We start from the raw sequence: 17,983 nt of genomic DNA on the forward strand, positions 1-17,983 counted from the left end.
TGCTCTAAGGAGAACAACCCCAGCTTCTCCAGTCTATCCACGTATCTGAAGCCCCTAAACCCTGGAACCATTCTAGTAAATCTTTTCTGCACCCTCTCTAAGGCCTTCACATCCTTCCCAAAACGTAGTGCCCAGAATTGGACACAATACTCCAGTTGTGGCCGAACCAGTGTTTTATAAAGGTTCAACATAACTTCTGTGCTTTTGTACTCTATGCCTCTATTTATAAAGCCCAGGATCCCGTATGCTTTTTTAACTGCTTTCTCAACCTGTCCTGCCATCTTCAAAGATTTGTGCACATGTATCCCCAGGTCTCTCTGTTCCTGCACCCCCTCTAGAATTGTACCATTTAGTTTATATTGCCTCTCCTCATTCTTCCGACCAAAATGTATCACTTTGCACTTCTCTGCGTTAAGTTTCATCTGCCATGTGTCCGCCCATTCCACCAGCCTGCCTATATCCTCTTGAAGTCTATCACTATCCTCCTCACTGTTCACTACACTTCCAAGTTTAGTGTCATCTGCAAATTTTGAAATTGTGCCCTGTACACCCAAGTTATTAATATATATCAAAAAAAGCAGCAGTCCTAGTACCGACCTCTGGGGAACACCACTGTATGCCTCCCTCCAGTCCGAAAAACAGCTGTTCACCACTACTCTCTGTTTCCTGTCATTTAGCCAATTTCGTATCCATGCTGCCACTGCCCCTTTTATTCCATGGGCTTCAATTTTGATGACAAGCCTATTATGTGGCACTTTATCAAACTCCTTTTGAAAGTCCATATACACAACATCAACCGCATTGCACTCATCAAAAAACTCAATCAAGTTAGTTATACACGATTTGCCTTTAACAAATCCGTGCTGGCTTTCCTTTTATTAATCCACACTTGTCCAAGTGACTATTAATTTTGTCCTGGATTATGGTTTCTAAAAACTTCCCCACCACCGAGGTTAAACTGACTGGCCTGTAGTTGCTGGGTTTATCCTTACACCCTTTTTTGAACAAGGGTGTAACATTTGCAATTCTCCAGTCCTCTGGCACCACCCCCTATCTAAGGATGTTTGGAAGATTATGGCCAGTATCTCCTCAATTTCCACCCTTACTTCCCTCAGCAACCTAGGATGCATCTCATCCGGACCGGGTGACTTATCTACTTTAAGTACAGCCAGTGTTTCCAGTACCTCCTCTATCAATTTTTAGCCCATCCAGTATCTCAACTACCTCCTCTTTAACTGTGACTTTGGCAGCATCTTCTTCCTTGGTAAAAACAGATGGAAAGTACTCATTTAGTACCTCAGCCATGCCCTCTGCCTCCATGAATAGATCTCCTTTTTGGTCCCTAATCGGCCCCACCCCTCCTCTTACTACCCGTTTACTGTTTACATGCCTGTAGAAGACTTTTGGATTCCCTTTTATGTTAGTCACCAGTCTATTCTCATACTCTCTCTTTGCCCCTCTTATTTCCTTTATCACTTCTTTATACTTTCTATATTTTGCATTTCTCTGATAATAAATTCAGACTGCTATTCAGCACTGGCTTTCTTTTTTTTTTATTCGTTCATGGGATGTGGGCGTCGCTGGCGAGGCCAGCATTTATTGCCCATCCCTAATTGCCCTTGAGAAGGTGGTGGTGAGCCGCCTTCTGACAGGTGAAGAGAGTTTGGACTTAACGGGTTACTCGCTGGCCCAGTCTGAGTGGCGTAAACCCTTAGTTAAACCCTCCTGCGTGCCCGGCTTGAATTTCACCCAGCATGCTGCAGGAGATGGCATAGGGCTCAGTCCCACACCAGGCCATGCATTTGACTCTGAGAGGGGTGCAGAGAGAAGGGCTGTTATTCCTGACTGGCTCTGCACACAGCTCCAGCTCTGATTTTCACCAATGCTTTTTGATGTGTCAGCATTTCTCTTCCTTTTCAAAAATAAACACAAGGATTCCACACGAGTGATACATCGGCTGGCCACCCTCTCAGCAGGAGTGTGTGTCAACCATGGCTCAGTGGGTAGCACCTTCGCCTCTGTGGGAGAACCTTCACCACACGGACTGCAGCGGTTCAAGAAGGCGGCTCGCCACCACCTTCTCAAGGGCGATTCGGGATGGGCAATAAATGCTGGCCTTGCCAGCGACGCCCACATCCCATGAACGAATAATAAAAAAAAGTCAGAAGGTTGCCCACTCCAGGGACTTGAGCACATAATCCAGGCTGACACCCCTATTGCAGTACTGAGGGAGCGCTGCACTATCGGAGGTGACGTGTTTCACATTAGACGTTTAAGCGAGGCCCCGTCTGCCCCCTCAGGTGAATTAAAAAGGATCCCACAGCACTGTTTGAACAAGAGCAGGGGAGTTCTCCCTGGTGTCCTGACCAATATTTAATCCCTCAACCAACACCTAAAACAGATTATCTATCTATCTATCTCTCTCTCTCTCTCCGTTTGACTCTCCCTTTCTGATTTTCTTTCTCTCACTCTCTCTCTCGTGGAACTTTTGCTCAGAGGGTAATAGAATCATGCAATACATTGCCAAGGATGCCAGCTGAAGCAAACAGCGTGAATAGGCTCGGGGATGATTAAGTATGTTGAGGAGGTGGCGTTGTTTACAGGAACAAAAAATTTAAGGACAAGTAGAAATTATTTTTGCACAGAGGGTTGTTAAGGCATGGGATGCCCGAACTGAAACAGTAGGGGAGGTCAAATCCGTGATAGCTTTTAAAAGGGAAGTGGAGAAATAGTCAAAAGAAAAATGGAAAAGAGGGTAGGGGAGTGGGACTAAGGGAAGAGCTCTTTCACAGAGCTGGCACAGGTGCAATGGGCTGAATGGGACAAAGGGCAGGAGAATGGGACAAATGGGAGAGCTCTTTCAGAGACAGGGGCAGGAGAACTAGACGAAAGGGAGAGCTCTTTGCGAGCTGGCACGGGTGCGATGGGCCGAATGGCCGCCTTTGTTATAAGATTCTATGATAAAGCTCATCCCCCTCCCTTCCCCTCGAACCTTAACTTGTAGCATGCAGCTGCTTTTGACTCTGTCCCGATCTATTGTCCTGCTTGGCAGATCATTCCAAACGTTTCTTACTCTTTTGAGTGAAAAGTCTCCTCCCACAGTATCCATTTTGAAGTTATCCTTGACTAATTTGGAAGGCCTTTATTGTGCTAATTCAAGGCTGGCTGCCAGTGGCCATAGTGTTGGATCCATGTTCCTTAGACCAGTGGTGGGGAGGGAGGGAGAGAGAGAGAGATGGAAGGGATGACTAGGTGTACAAGTCTGTGGCCGATCTCTGGATACTGCATTTAACGGACATTGGCTCCCCAAATCCATCTTACGGACTGATATAAAATGGCTGAACTTGATCCCCTCAACTTCCTGGCTTAATATGAATTCATTTCAATTAAGATTTAATAGAGGTGTTCAAAATTATGAGGGGTTTTGATGGAGTAGATAGGGAGGAACTGTTTCCACTGGCTGGAGGGTCAGTCACCAGAGGACACAGATTTAAGATAATTTGCGGAAGAAGCAGAGGGGAGATGAGAACTTTTTTTACGCAGTGAGTTATGATCTGGAATGCGCTGCCTGAAAGGGCGGTGGAAGTAGATTCAATAGTAACTTTGAAAAGGGAACTGGATAAATACTTGAAAAGGAGGAATTTGCAGGGCTATGGGGAAAGAGCAGGGAGGGTGGGAGTGGATAGCTCTTTCAAAGAGCCAGCACAGGCACAATGGGCCGAATGGTCTCCTTCTGTGCTGTATGCTACTAATATCCGGGACGTACCTCTAAATAAATGAGATCGACATCTTCCCTCTGTTACAATTGTTGAACTTTCCCGACCTTTCTCTCAGCCCAGGTTTTTACACGGGGCCCCTTCGCCTGGACTGTCTCTCCACACCACGGTGAGGCACATTCACCTCACAGCCTGGTTGCGAACTGTCTGTCCCGACCAACTCCAGCAACAGTAATGCAGCCCTGAGACGGGAGCCTGTGGTCAGCATTACTGGCCAGCGTGGGGATAGGGAGGTGGGCAGATCGGGGGATCAGAAGGCGTTGGAGGCATCAGCATTATTGGGCTTCCTTCGGGCTGGGTGAGGAGCAGCCTTTGGTTTGAGACGTGCCAGAGGCAGACGCTGCACTGTGTGAAATATTTGTTTCGGGATTACTTAAACTGCAGTGTAATTATATATATATTTATTTTTTTCTTGGGATGTGGGCGATATATAGGCCAGGCTGCATTTATTGCCCATCTCGAGTTGCCCTGAGAAGGTGGTGGTGATTCTTCTCCTTGATCCTATTGATAGAATAATATGGCACCGAGGGAGGCCATTCGGCCCATCGGGCCTGTGCCAGGACTTGTGCTGATGCTGCTGCCACAGCGGTGTTGGGTGGGGAATTCCAGGATATTGACCCAGCGACGATGTATGCCCCAAGTCAGGATGGGGTGTGACATGGCGATGGCGTTGCCATGACGTTGCAGTTTTTATGCTTCTTGATGGTAGAGGTCGCAGGGGAGGGCGATGCTGATGTGCATCCTGTCGACAGTCACAGTTGTTTGTGCAGAGAATAATTTCGGCTGTAGGGATAGATTTAAGGCTGGTTACAGGTCCCTGTGGCTTTCGGAGCAATTGCTGCATTAGAGGTGTTGGTTTAAGTACAATTTTGTTCTTGGAGTACGAGGCGATCCCTTGTGGGGGTGCACACACGGAGTCAGGCCATTCTGTCCATATTTTTAGGTACATTTTTAGCGCCTTCCCTGGCAGAAGAGTATAATTACAGCGCCATGAGTTTACACGGGCAGTTTCCATTATAAATGGGGACGTTGGTATTTATAGTGGAAGACGTTGACAGGATTGTTACGCATGGACGCAGACATGCAGAGGCACACGGGCACGCTCAGACTCGCACGCACACACAATAAAGAGAGACATATTAGCACTGCGTTTCCTGAGCAGCGCAGCTCACTTGTTCCATGAGAGCAGGATTGCTGATACACAACAGTACGGTTTTGGAGAGGTTTGAAGTCGGATGCAGCTGATTTCGCTACGTGCCAGAAACTCAAAGCATAGGTACAGGAAACCAGCTGAACAAAGCCCGATAAGGCATAGCTGTCTGGTGTTTGAGGAAGCCAAGACCTTATCTGGTGCTGTAACTGCAGATTGGATGTAGGTGCATATTGATACTGCTCTCAAGGCAGAGCAGCAGTAGGCCTGCGTGCTGATTGACGGGTAGCAGTTTGACACGCAGCACTCACTGGGACTTCAGTCAGTTGTAATAACAGATGTTTGACATATTCAGTCTCCATTTGAACTGTGACAAACACCCGTCAATGCAATTGTAGATTCTGACCTGCCTCTGGCACAGTTAGTACAGAGTCGGAGGGACTGATTAACCAATCCATAAATGACCTCCTCTAACCCGATTCAATCTAACCCTGCCACAGGTCTGGAGTGGCTTCTTCACAAGCTGCTGACGAGGTGTCAGCTGTGGCCCGGCGGGTAGCGCACTCGCCTCCGAGTCAGAAGGTCGTGGGTTCGAGCCCCACTCCAGAGACTTGAGCACATAATCCAGGCCGACACTCCTTGTGCAGCACTGAGAGAGCGCTGCGCTGTCGGAGGTGCCGTCTTTCAGGTGAGACCTTAAACCGAGGCCTCATCTGCCCTCTCGGGTGGATGTAAAAGATTCCCACGGCCACTACTGGAAGAAGAACAGGGGAGTCTTCCCCGGTATCCTGGCCAATATTTATCCCTCAGCCGACACCTCAAAAAGCAGATGACCTGGTCATTATCTCACCGCTGTTTGTGGGATCTTGCTGTGCGCAAATTGGCTGCCGCGTTTCCTACATCACAACAGTGACTGAACTTCAAAAGTATTTCATTGGCTGTGAAGCGTTTTGGGACGTCCTGAGGTGGTGAACGATGTCATATCAATGCAAGTTCTTTCTCTTATCGGAAATTGGGACCAGTATAAAAGTTTGGTTTAGCATTGTGTGGGAGTCCCGAAAATCTCCCAGTCAGTGAAGACAGGAAGGGAGGTTTCTGTTGTTGCTTTATTTGACCTCCATTACCCGTTGCCTGTAACTAACTTGGCTTCAAGAAAATGGGCTGCCACCATACTCTGACTGCACGTTCCAAACGGTGGCTGCATTTGGAGCCCCATTGTATTCTCGACTGTCGAGAGCAATGCACTTTGTACAGCGCCCAGAGGTAGCCTAACGGTCTCGTCTTCTGTTGCAGGGCGCTTTTTACGTACGAGGGGAACAGCAATGACCTGCGGGTGGCGGGCACCGGAGGTGAGGCTCACTCCATCTCGCTGCCGTCTGCTCCCAGTTACCAGAGCGAGGCTTCGACATGACTTTTCATCAGTAATAAGTGATTCCGATTGCATTGACCTGATGCGAATTTAATTGAGTTGCTGTGGCTTCGTGGCTATATTGTTGAGATGAATTGATCTGCCTAATGGCCATTGATTGCGGAGAATTGTCCGCCTAGAGGCAGCAGCTGTCTCTCAATTTGCGAGGCTAATTGAGTTTTCTCCCGTATTAAAGCCGTTATGATACAAATTGTGCCCGAGGGCAAAGGGGGATAAATTTGGGTCCGAGGTTTAGACCAGTGCTGTCTTGCACTGGAGTCTTGCTTGAGGGCAATTGATGGCCTGTGCCATCCGTTCCACTCCTGATTTGTCCCATGAGCAACTCCCTCTCTGCAACTGTCTGTGACACTGGTTCATGGACGCTCCCAAGCTGACTCCACCCTGTCTGCAAATAAACTTCATCCCCCCTCACGACCGTGGGCTCCCTCATATCTCCTCCCTGTCACCTGTTTATGACCAGGATATGCGTCTCCTGATCTTTGCCACGTTTATGTAATCTCAATTCCCCTCTTGTGTCCATTCGGGTTCGCAGTTTGGCCACCGTTCCGGACCCGAGTCCATTACTTCTATCTCCCTATTCTTTTTATCTCTTGGCCCCTCTCTCCTGTCTCTTCCCTTTCCTGTCGCCCAGTCATGCCAGGTTTCATTTCTCCCCTCTTGGGTCATTTGACTCCTCCCCCCTCCCCCATGATCCCCACCCAACCCATCACTAATCCTCTCCCTTCCTACTCTCCTGCGCCGTCCCTGGCCTGAATCCCCCTTGGATAAGCCCATCGCTACCCTCAGTGCCTCCCGTGACATTCTCCGAAGAGCAGCCGCTGCTGCCTCCTTACGAGAATGAACCTCCACTGCTCCACCCACCTCTCTCACCCACTTTGCCCCCCAGTGCATTGGTTGGGGGCCTGACCTAGCCAACCTGCTTCCTGTTCCGTTCACCCCGCCCACCTCTGCCCCCTCGGACTCTGCCAGCAGATCAACAATCACCGTCCCTCTCCACACTTCCCTCTCGAATGTACGTTCCCTCGCGAGCAGGCCCTTGCCATTCACAGCCTTATTGCAGAAGATTGCATTGGCATCCTGGCTTTGACAGAGGCTTGGATCACCAGTGGCGACTCCCTGCCCCTTACTGAAGCCACCCTGCTTGGCCTAAACTTTCTGCCATCTGCCCTGCCCAAACCGCCATGTTGGCAGTGTGGCCCGTATCACCAAATCGCTCCTCTGGCACCGTCTCTTCCTCCGAGCACCTTGTTGCACTCTTCTCGTTTCTCTTTTAAAATCCCCATTGTCCACCACGTGCCCCGTCCCCCAGCTCCACCCCGGATTTCTTCCCGAGATATTCTTCCTCTGCCTGTGAGCGACTCCTCATCCTTGGTGAATTCACCCTCTGTTTCACCTCCTCTTGCCCTCTCTCTCCTCTAAGTTCACTGCCCTCCTGTCCTCCCTTAGCCCCTTCCTCCATATAGACCCCACTACCCTTATTCACGACCAGCCCCTGGACCTTGCCACCTCCAGTGGCCTCTCTTCTCCCGTGGTCTCGATCACGCACAAGACCATCTCCGACCACGTCCTTGTGTTTGGCTCCACCCGCATCCCTCGGCCCACTTCCTTCTGCAGCCACCCCTGAAACAACCTCCTTTACAAATTGTACTTTCAAACTCTCAAGTCTTTGGACGTCCGTTCACCACAGGACTTCGATTTGCTCAACCATTCCCTCACATCCACCTTTGCTGCCTTTGTGCCCCGGCATAACTATTCCTCTTTCCCATCCTGGTTGTTCATAGAATCATACTGCCCAGAACATTCGGCCCATCAGGCCAGTGCCAGCCCTTTGAAAGAACTATCCAATTAGTCCCATTCCCCTGCTCTTTCCCCATAACCCTGCAATTACTTCCTTTTCAAGTATTTATCCAATTCCCTTTTGAAAGTTACTATTGAATCTGCTTCCACCGCCCTTTCAGGCAGTGCATTCCAGATCTTAACAACTCACTGCGTTAAAAAAAAAATTCTCCTCGTCTCCCCCTCTGGTTCTTTTGCCAATCTGTGTCCTCTGGTTACTGACCCTTCTGTCACTGGAAATAATTTCTTCTGATTTATTCTGTCAAAACCGCACATAATTTTGAACATCCCCATACTGTGTTGTTTCCCCCAGTAAGCCCCCCCATCTTCGTTCCCTCAAGTCCAAAGGCACAGACTTGAGGGAACCTGGCACACAACTGGTTTGGCCATCCATCACCAGACCTGGCTGGACCAAGTGCCACCAAGCCGCAATCTCCTCTGCCAAAATTGCCCACTACCGACCATCCCTTTAAACCCATCTCCCCTGCGCCTTACACCCTCACCCACAACGGGCGTGGAGCTGGTTCCATTCTTACCTAACCGACCGCATCAGGACATCTTCAGCAAAGCTTTCTTTTCCAACCCCCTCGCCATTACCTCCGGAGTCCCCAAAGGATCTACCCTTGGCCCCCTCCTTTTCTTCATCTACATGCTTCCCCTCGGCGACATCATCCGAAGATATGGGATCAGCTTCCAAATGTACTCCGCCACCACCCAGCTCCACCTCTTGCCCCCCCCACTCTCGACCCCTCTATTACGCCTGCGTTGTCAGCCTGCTTGTCCGACATCCAGTACTGGAAGAGCCGCAGTTTCCTCCGGTTAAGTATTGGGAAGACCAAAGCCATTGTCTTCGTCCCCCGCTACAAACTCCGTGCCCTAACCACCGATTCCATCCTCCTCCTCGGCCACTGTCTCAAGCTGAACTCGACTGTTCGCAACCTCGGCGTCTTATTCAACCCTGAGCTGAGCTTCTGACCCCGTATCCTACCCATCACAAAGACCGCCTACTTGTATCGAGCAGGTTGACGCTTCCTCCGAGGATGTGCCCTTCTCAATAAATCAAAGTTTCGAGGTAGCCTGCAGCTGGCAATCAGCCTTACACCATCCTGTTCTTACAGTGTAAGAGCAGGTTGTTTGCCCACATGCACTGCCTTCCTTTGGTGACGGTGGCTGGAGGCGCTTCTCAAGCTGGGTTTGCGCTGATGTCCTGTCCTTTTGCCCTTTTCAGATGGGGGCCTTGAGGAGATGGTGGAAGAGCTAAGCAGCGGGAAGGTGATGTATGCCTTTTGCCGAGTGAAAGACCCCAATTCAGGATTGCCCAAGTATGTCCTGATTAACTGGGTAAGTGTAAAGTTACGGGAGAGTTACTCTTCACTTACAATTGACTGGACTGTGTCTTACGAAGTCTCTTCATGTCGTTGGAATGTTGGTGCTTTTTCCTACCCTCATCTGAAGGTACTGACTCGTGGGTGGTTCCTGCCACCCGAAACCTTGCCAAGCGACCATCTTACGTTGTGAGCCCAGGCAGTGAGCATTGGTAGGCAATTTTACCGTGGCCAAGCCTTGCAAGGTGTCCCTGTATTTCTGGGACCTTTCATTCCTCCCTCATCTGCCTCGGCTCAGTTGTGGCGATCCCACTGGCGTGCAGCTGAGAAAGGGACATCTCCTCTTGCTCATAACTTATGTTTAACCCGTGTCCGCTGGTACTTGAACACTTCAGCATTGTGAGTTTTCAAGGATCAATTTTAATTCCCTTCGTAATCTTGAAATCTTGTAGGTCTCCTTGTTTCCACGGAAACAGTGCTCCTTAAAGCTGTGTTTGCTCGGTGTATGAGGAACAGATTAGACAGGGTTATATAAAGCTGTATTTGTTTCACACGTTGGGACATGAGTAAGTCAGTACGAGTGTTTATTAGTCACATGCATCCCTAGTTACCTCAGCCTTTCTCTTCAGACTGGTGAAGGAGTGAAAGATGCCAGGAAGGGGTTGTGCGCCAATCATGTCAGCTCCATGGCCAACTTTTTATCGGTAAGCTACGTTCAGCTTCTCCACATTGCCCTGCCAAGTATGCCAGTGTGTGCTGTTTAAATGTAGTCCCTAACCTTTGCATCGCCCGTCTCTGCCCCTGCTTCAGTTTGTCGACTGCTGAAACCCTCACCCGTGCCTTTATTACTTCTAGACTTGGCTATTCCAGTGCTCCCCTGGTCGGCTTCCAATCTTCCACCTTCCGTCATGTTGAGCTCACGCAAAGCTCTGATGCCCCGTATCCTAACTCGCACCAAGTCCCGTTCACCCATCACCCCCTGTGCTCGCTGACCTACATTGGCTCCCGGTCCAGCAACACCTCAGTCTCATAATTCTCATCCTTACTTTCAAATCCCTCCACGGCCTCGCCCCCTCCCTATTTCTGTAACCTCCTCCAGCCCTACAACCCTCCCAGATCTCTGTGTTCCCCCAACTCTGGCCTCTTGCGCATCCCCGATTTTACTCGCTCCACCTTTGGCGGCCGTGCCTTCAGCAGCCTTGGCGCTAAGCTCTGGAATTCCCTCCCTAAACCTCTCCGCCTCTCCACTTCGCGATCTTCCCTTTTAGACGCTCCTTAAAACCTACCTCTTCCACCTGCCCCAATATCTCCTTACGTGGCTCGGTGTCGAATTTTGTCTGATTTTATGCTCCTGTGAAGCGTCTTGGGATGTAAAAGGCGCTATATGAATGCAATTTGCTGTTGTTGAATGCCTCCTTCTCTCCAGGGGGCCCACGTCACCATCAACGCCCGTGCCGACGAGGACGTCGAACCCGAGGTGATCATTGATAAAGTGGCCAAGGCCTCGGGCGCCAACTACAGCTTCCACAAGGAGAGCTCCCGCTTCCAGGACACGGGACCACAGGGACCTGTGGTGAGTCCAAGTCCGTACTGAAGAACTTGGGAAGGGGGTGTGCAGAAATCTTCCAAGTGAAGAGGGAGGTATTGAGAGACTCGTTGTCAACGCAGCGATGGGTTGGGGGAGGGCAGGAAGAGAGAGATATGGGCGGTGTGATTCACGATTGGTCGCACCTTTTCAATCTCCTTGTGTGGTTTAATGTAGCGCTGAGCAGAGGCCGGGCAGCCTTGTCCCACCCCACGGAAGGAGATGTACCAGTCGGCAGACGGTTAGAGGGCCAGCAACCGGTGGCTTGCCCATCCTCGTGGCTGGTGAGCGATGTACAGAGAGGGAATACTGAAAGCTTTTAAAATCTGCCGTTGGCACGCTGTCTTTAGCATGTGACTTCAGACAAAGTTTAGTGCGGTAGATGAGATCTTCCTCCTGAATGTTCTCCTCTCCGGAAGGTGCTGACTCGTGTTGGGTCCCTGCTGACCAGCGCCCGTTGCCCTCCAGCACCTTGCCCACATGAGCGTTCGTCACGTGGGAGCCTAGACAACGTGTGTCAGCAGTGAGCAACCATCGCAGCTGGTGCCCTTCTAGCAGGGGTCATTGGACGGTAGGGTGGGAATCCACCGGCTGACTTTACCCCTCCCTAACCCATCGCAGCATCCGGACATTATTCGTTTGCGAGCCGCACGGATCAAACCGGGCGATCGGTGTAGATCAGCAACTTAGCATCACAGGAGGGTGCAGCAGATATTAACTTAAGAACGTAAGAAATAGGAGCAGGAGTGGGCCATACGGCCCCTCGAGCCTGCTCCGCCATTCAATAAGATCACGGCTGACCTTTGACCTCAGCTCCACTTTCCCGCCCGATCCCCACATCCCTTGATTCCCTTAGAGTCCAAATATCCATCGATCTCAGTCTTGAATATACTCAACGATTCAGCGTCCACAGCCCTCTGGGGTAGAGAATTCCAAAGATTCTCAACCCTCTGAGTGAAGAAATTCCTTCTCACCTCAGTCCTAAATGGCCGACCCCTTATCCTCAGACTATGACCCCTAGTTCTAGACTCTCCAGCCAGGGGAAACAGCCTCTCAGCATCTACCCTCTCAGAATCTTATATGTTTCAATGCGATCACCTCTCATTCTTCTAAACTTTCGTTCTCTTCTCTTAGGGTTCAGTTTATAAGAAGACAAATGCAATGTCAGAAATCCGAAGTATTAACAAAGACAGTTTCTGGGCACAGACGGAGGTAAGCCTTTAATACTGCACGGGAAAGGTTTAAGAGAGCTGGAATACCGCGGCATTAAATTACACATGACCCGCAGTCACCAATGTGTCGGTGGTCCTGCTGACTGGCTGATTAATAATTCAGAGAACGTGAGTTCAAATCCCACCGTGGCAGTTTGGGAATCTGAATTCATTTTAACAAATCTGGAAATAAAAAAGCTGGTATCAGTAAAAATGACCACGAAGCCGTCGGATTGTTGCATAAACCCAAAATGCTTCACTCGTGTCCTTTTAGGGAAGGAAACCTGCCGTCCTTACCCGGCCTGGGCCTATAGGTGACTCCAGTCCCATACCAACCTGGTTGACTCTTAACTGCCCTCTGAAGTAGCCTGGCAAGGCACTCAGTTGTATCAAACTCCTGTGCAGCAAGGAGCACCTCAGGGCAAGTGACGATGGGCAGTAAATGCCGGCCTTGCCAGCAACGCCCACATCCACCGAATGAGCTTTTAAAAAAAACGAGTGGCGTTGCAGACGATGTTAAGGGCGGCAGCTTGGAGCAGCCCTCACGCACTCTGCCCAGGCGTTGCCACTGGGAGCTTTGTGCCCACTCGGTGCGACTGGGCTTCCTGGCGTTAACAGCGGGTGCAGCAGCCCTGTACCCGCAGGCTTTAATCCATCATGGATTGCCGCTTGCTTCCGATTTACCTTGTCTGCGCTCGCGGCGACCGATTCCCAAAATGACCGCGCCCCCCTTTCCCACCAGAAAGACGAAGAGAAGCGAAGGGAGGAGGAGAAGAGGAAGAGGTCGCTGGAACAAGAGGGCTTGGAGCGGGATAGGAAGGAGAGAGAGCAGAAAGAGTCCGAGCAAAGGGAGCAGCGATTCAAGGAGAAGTCCAGTCAGATCGACCAGCAAAAGTGAGTCCCGTCTGCTTGTGTTTTTTTTTTCTTCTGCGGACGAAGCTGTGTTTGAGCAGGCTGGGAAGGGGCTGCAGGACAGGTATTGTGACTGGGCATAAACCACTAAGTAGAATTACATCGAACTTGCAGCACAGAAACAGGCCATTCGGCCCAACTGGTGTTTAAGCTCCACACGAGCTTCCTCCCACCCCTCTTCATCTAACCCTATCAGCATATCCTTCTACTCCTTTCTCCCTCGTGTACTTTGGGTGTCCTCGTACAAGAAACACAGAAAGTTAGCGTACAGGTACAGCAAACAATTAGGAAGGCAAATGGCATGTTGGCCTTTATTGCAAGGGGGTTAGAGTACAAGAGTAAGGAAATCTTATTACAATTGTACAGGGCTTTGGTGAGACCACACCTGGAGTACTGTATACAGTTTTGGTCTCCTTATCTAAGGAAGGATATACTTGCCTTAGACTGCAGCGGTTCAAGAAGGCGGCTCACCACCACCTTCTCAAGGGCAATTAGGGATGGGCAATAAATGCCGGCCTTGCCAGCAATACCCACATTCCATGAACGAATTTAAAAAAAGGCGGTGCAACGAAGGTTCACTAGATTGATTCCTGGGATGAGAGGTTGTCCGATGAAGAGAGGTTGAGTAGAATGGGCCGATACTCTCTGGAGTTTAGAAGAATGAGAGGTGATCTCATTGAAACATATAAGATTCTGAGGGGGCTTGACAGGGTAGATGCTGAGAGGCTGTTTCCCTGGCTGGAGAGTCGTAGGGTAAGGGGTCAGCCATTTAGGACTGAGATGAGGAATTTCTTCACTCAGAGGGTTGTGAATCTTTGGAATTCTCTACCCCAGAGGGCTGTGGATGCTCAGTCGTTGAGTATATTCAAGGCTGAGATCGATAGATTTTTGGACACTAGGGGAATCAAGGGATATGGGGATCGGGCGGGAAAATGGAGTTTAGGTCAAAGATCAGCCATGATCTTATTGAATGGCGGAACAGGCTCGAGGGGCCGTTTGGCCCACTCCTGCTCCTATTTCTTATGTTCTTATCTGGCTTCCCCTTAAATGCAACTATGCTATTCGCCTCAACTACTCCATGTGGTAGTGATTTCCACATTCTCACCACTCTCTGGGTAAAGAAGTTTCTTCTGAATTTCCTATTGGCTTTATTAGTGATTATCTTATATTTATGGCCCCTGGTTTTAGACACCCCCACGAGTGGAAACATCGTCTCCACATCGACCCTATCGAATCCCTTCATGACCTGGATCATTCGAAACAGGCACCGCTGCACTGCGTGACATGGCACCGTTACGGGAGTGCCAGCCTGAGATGGCGGCATCCACCAAAGGTTGGCATTGAAATGCCTGACCCAGGAGTGGAAACCATTTTGCATTTCATCCTGTTGATGAGGTAACAGTACCTCTGCACAAGTCATGGGTTTCCAGACCCAGGTCAGCGAGGGAGTCCTAGGTCATTGGATATGTGTCCTTCTCGATCAGTCGTACCGTGTATGATTAGGGTGGCACCTTGAGAATTTGGTATTAGATATTTTTCCTGTACTAGCTGACTTTTTGCTGCGTACTAATCTACATTTTCTGCAACTGTGGCACTGTTTCCCTTTGGGTAGCTGACTGCGTCCATCAAAATTAGAACTGAGGTAACTGCGAGGCTGTGGGTTTAAGCAGGGCTCCCCTGGGAGGGTGCGGGTATAGGCAGGGGTCCCCTGGGAGGGTGTGGGTATAGGCAGGGGTTCCCTGGGAGGGTGTGGGTATAGGCAGGGGTCCCCTTGGAGGGTGTGGGCATAGGCAGGGGTCCCCTGGGAGGGTGCGGGTATAGGCAGGAGATCACTGGGAGGGTGTGGGTATAGGCAGGGGTCCCCTGGGAGGGTGTGGGAATAGGCAGGGGTCCCCTGGGAGGGTGTGGGTATAGGCAGGGGTCCCCTGGGAGGGTGTGGGTATAGGCAGGGGTCCCCTGGGGGGGGTGGGTATAGGCAGGGGTCCCCTGGGAGGGTGTGGGTATAGGCAGGGCTCCCCTGGGGGGTGCGGGTATAGGCAGGGGTCCCCTGGGAGGGTGCGGGTATAGGCAGGGGTCCCCTGGGGGGGTGCGGGTATAGGCAGGGGTCCCCTGGGAGGGTGCGGGTATAGGCAGGGGTCCCCTGGGAGGGTGCGGGTATAGGCAGGGGTCCCCTGGGAGGGTGCGGGCATAGGCAGGGGTCCCCTTGGAGGGTGCGGGCATAGGCAGGGGTCCGCTGGGAGGGTGCGGGTATAGGCAGGTGTCCCCTGGGAGGGTGTGGGAATAGGCAGGAGATCACTGGGAGGGTGTGGGTATAGGCAGGGGTCCCCTGGGAGGGTGTGGGTACAGGCAGGGGTCCCCTGGGAGGGTGTGGGTACAGGCAGGGGTCCCCTGGGAGGGTGTTGGTATAGGCAGGGGTCCCCTGGGAGGGTGTGGGTACAGGCAGGGGTCCCCTGGGAGGGTGTGGGTACAGGCAGGGGTCCCCTGGGAGGGTGTGGGTACAGGCAGGGGTCCCCTGGGAGGGTGCGGGTATAGGCAGGCGTCCCCTGGGAGGGTGTGGGTATAGGCAGGGGTCCCCTGGGAGGGTGTGGGTATAGGCAGGGATCCCCTGGGAGGGTGTGGGTATAGGCAGGGGTCCCCTGGGAGGGTGTGGGTATAGGCAGGGATCCCCTGGGAGGGTGTGGGTATAGGCAGGGGTCCCCTGGGAGGGTGTGGGTATAGGCAGGGGTCCCCTGGGAGGGTGCGGGTATAGGCAGGAGATCACTGGGAGGGTGTGGGTATAGGCAGGAGATCCCTGGGAGGGTGTGGGTATAGGCAGGAGATCCCTGGGAGGGTGTGGGTATAGGCAGGAGATCACTGGGAGGGTGTGGGTATAGGCAGGAGATCCCTGGGAGGGTGCGGGTATAGGCAGGGGTCCCCTGGGAGGGTGCGGGTATAGGCAGGGGTCCCCTGGGAGGGTGCGGGTATAGGCAGGGGTCCCCTTGGAGGGTGCGGGCATAGGCAGGGGTCCCCTGGGAGGGTGCGGGTATAGGCAGGTGTCCCCTGGGAGGGTGTGGGAATAGGCAGGAGATCACTGGGAGGGTGTGGGTATAGGCAGGGGTCCCCTGGGAGGCTGTGGGAATAGGCAGGAGATCCCTGGGAGGGTGTGGGTATAGGCAGGAGATTACTGGGAGGGTGTGGGTATAGGCAGGACTGCCCTGGGAGGGTGTGTGTACAGGCAGGACTGCCCTGGCAGCACTGCTGTGTACTTGAACTGACAGAGAAAGGACATTCAACCCAAGGAGTGTGGGGCTCCAATTGATGCAGTTCACCGCTCCGTGCTGAATCGTTCAATGAATCTTGAATTGCTGCCAGATTTTAAAGAGCGTAGGAGAAAGTACAGGGACGGAATGGGCCGGCCTGGACCAATAATATCAAGAAATTTGGACTGAAATTCCGAACGGTACAGGGCTTCCTGAGTGGATCCGATGGCAGCTGGTGTAAAATGAGGGATTCTTACTGCTTGTAACGTGGTGCCCGAACTATTGAGGCAGCAAGGGAGCACATTTAAAAGCGTGTTTAGAGGTGGAGAACGGAATGAGTTGTAAGGAACGTAAGCAATTAGTGCGAAGCATGGTTTATGTGGAGATGGTTCCAGGAGATGGGCGGGCGAGGGGCAATGATTACCTGCCTGAAAGGACTTATTGACAGGTAATGGCACTTCAACAAGGTGCAAACAGCTGCTTGAGCTGCCCGAAATGTCAGCCCGCTTGATACAGTTTAAGTGGCGTCTTTATAATTGATGCCTATGGTAATGTCAAATGATTAGAGGCATTTGCTTGATATAGGTGGTTGTCTGGGATAAACGGGGACAGTGTAAGTGTTGGAGAATGTACGAACCAGGAGTGTGCAAGTATGAGTCAACCACGCAAAATTAAATCTGTTGCAGATGACCTAATCTCCTGATTCTGTAGCTCTCGTTCTTACCAGGGCTAAAAGGGTTAAATTATGAGGCTAGGTTTTTTTTTTATTCGTTCATGGGCGTCGCTGGCAAGGCCGGCATTTATTGACCATCCCTAATGGCCCTTGAGAAGATGGTGGTGAGTCGCCTTCTTGAACCGCTGCAGTCCGTGTGGTGAAGGTTCTCCCACAGTGCTGTTAGGAAGGGAGTTCCAGGATTTTGACCCAGCGACGATGAAGGAACGGCAATATATTTCCAAGTCGGGATGGTGCGTGACTTGGAGGGGAACGTGCAGGTGGTGTTGTTCCCATGTGCCTGCTGCCCTTGTCCTTCTAGGTGGTAGAGGTCGTGGGTTTGGGAGGTGCTGTCGAAGAAGCCTTGGCGAGTTGCTGCAGTGCATCCTGTGGATGGCACACACCACGGCCACTGTGCGCCGGTGGTGAAGGGAGTGAATGTTTAGGGTGTTGGATGGGGTGCCAATCAAGCAGGCTGCTTTGTCCTGGATGGTGTCGAACTTCCTGAGTGTTTTGGAGCTGCACTCATCCAGGCAAGTGGAGAGTAATCCATCGCACTCCTGACTTGTGCCTTGTAGATGGTGGAAAAGCTTTGGGGAATCAGGAGGTGAGTCGCTCGCTGCAGAATACCCAGCCTCTGACCTGCTCTTGTAGCCATATTATTTATGTGGCTGGTTCAGTTAAGTTTCTGGTCAATGGTGACCCCCAGGATGTTGATGGTGGGGGATTCGGCGATGGTAATGCCATTGAATGTCAAGGGGAGGTGGTTAGACTCTCTCTTGTTGGAGATGGTCATTGCCTGGCACTT

General features: G+C 51.4%; 1 protein-coding gene across 1 annotated transcript in view; it reads left to right on the forward strand.

Annotated features, from left to right (window-relative positions):
• The window catches only part of dbnlb (drebrin-like b), a 64,830-nt gene that overhangs the window by 24,307 nt on the left and 22,540 nt on the right, over nucleotides 1-17,983 (forward strand). The window contains exons 2-7 of the mRNA XM_068001524.1: nucleotides 6,220-6,275; nucleotides 9,420-9,532; nucleotides 10,146-10,220; nucleotides 10,943-11,089; nucleotides 12,236-12,313; nucleotides 13,055-13,206. Coding sequence (XP_067857625.1) covers nucleotides 6,220-6,275; nucleotides 9,420-9,532; nucleotides 10,146-10,220; nucleotides 10,943-11,089; nucleotides 12,236-12,313; nucleotides 13,055-13,206 — 621 coding nt within the window. The remainder of the gene's footprint in view (nucleotides 1-6,219; nucleotides 6,276-9,419; nucleotides 9,533-10,145; nucleotides 10,221-10,942; nucleotides 11,090-12,235; nucleotides 12,314-13,054; nucleotides 13,207-17,983) is intronic.

Source organism: Heptranchias perlo, chromosome 20 (assembly GCF_035084215.1).
Source record: "Heptranchias perlo isolate sHepPer1 chromosome 20, sHepPer1.hap1, whole genome shotgun sequence".
In the NCBI taxonomy this organism is placed as follows: Eukaryota; Metazoa; Chordata; class Chondrichthyes; order Hexanchiformes; family Hexanchidae; genus Heptranchias; species Heptranchias perlo.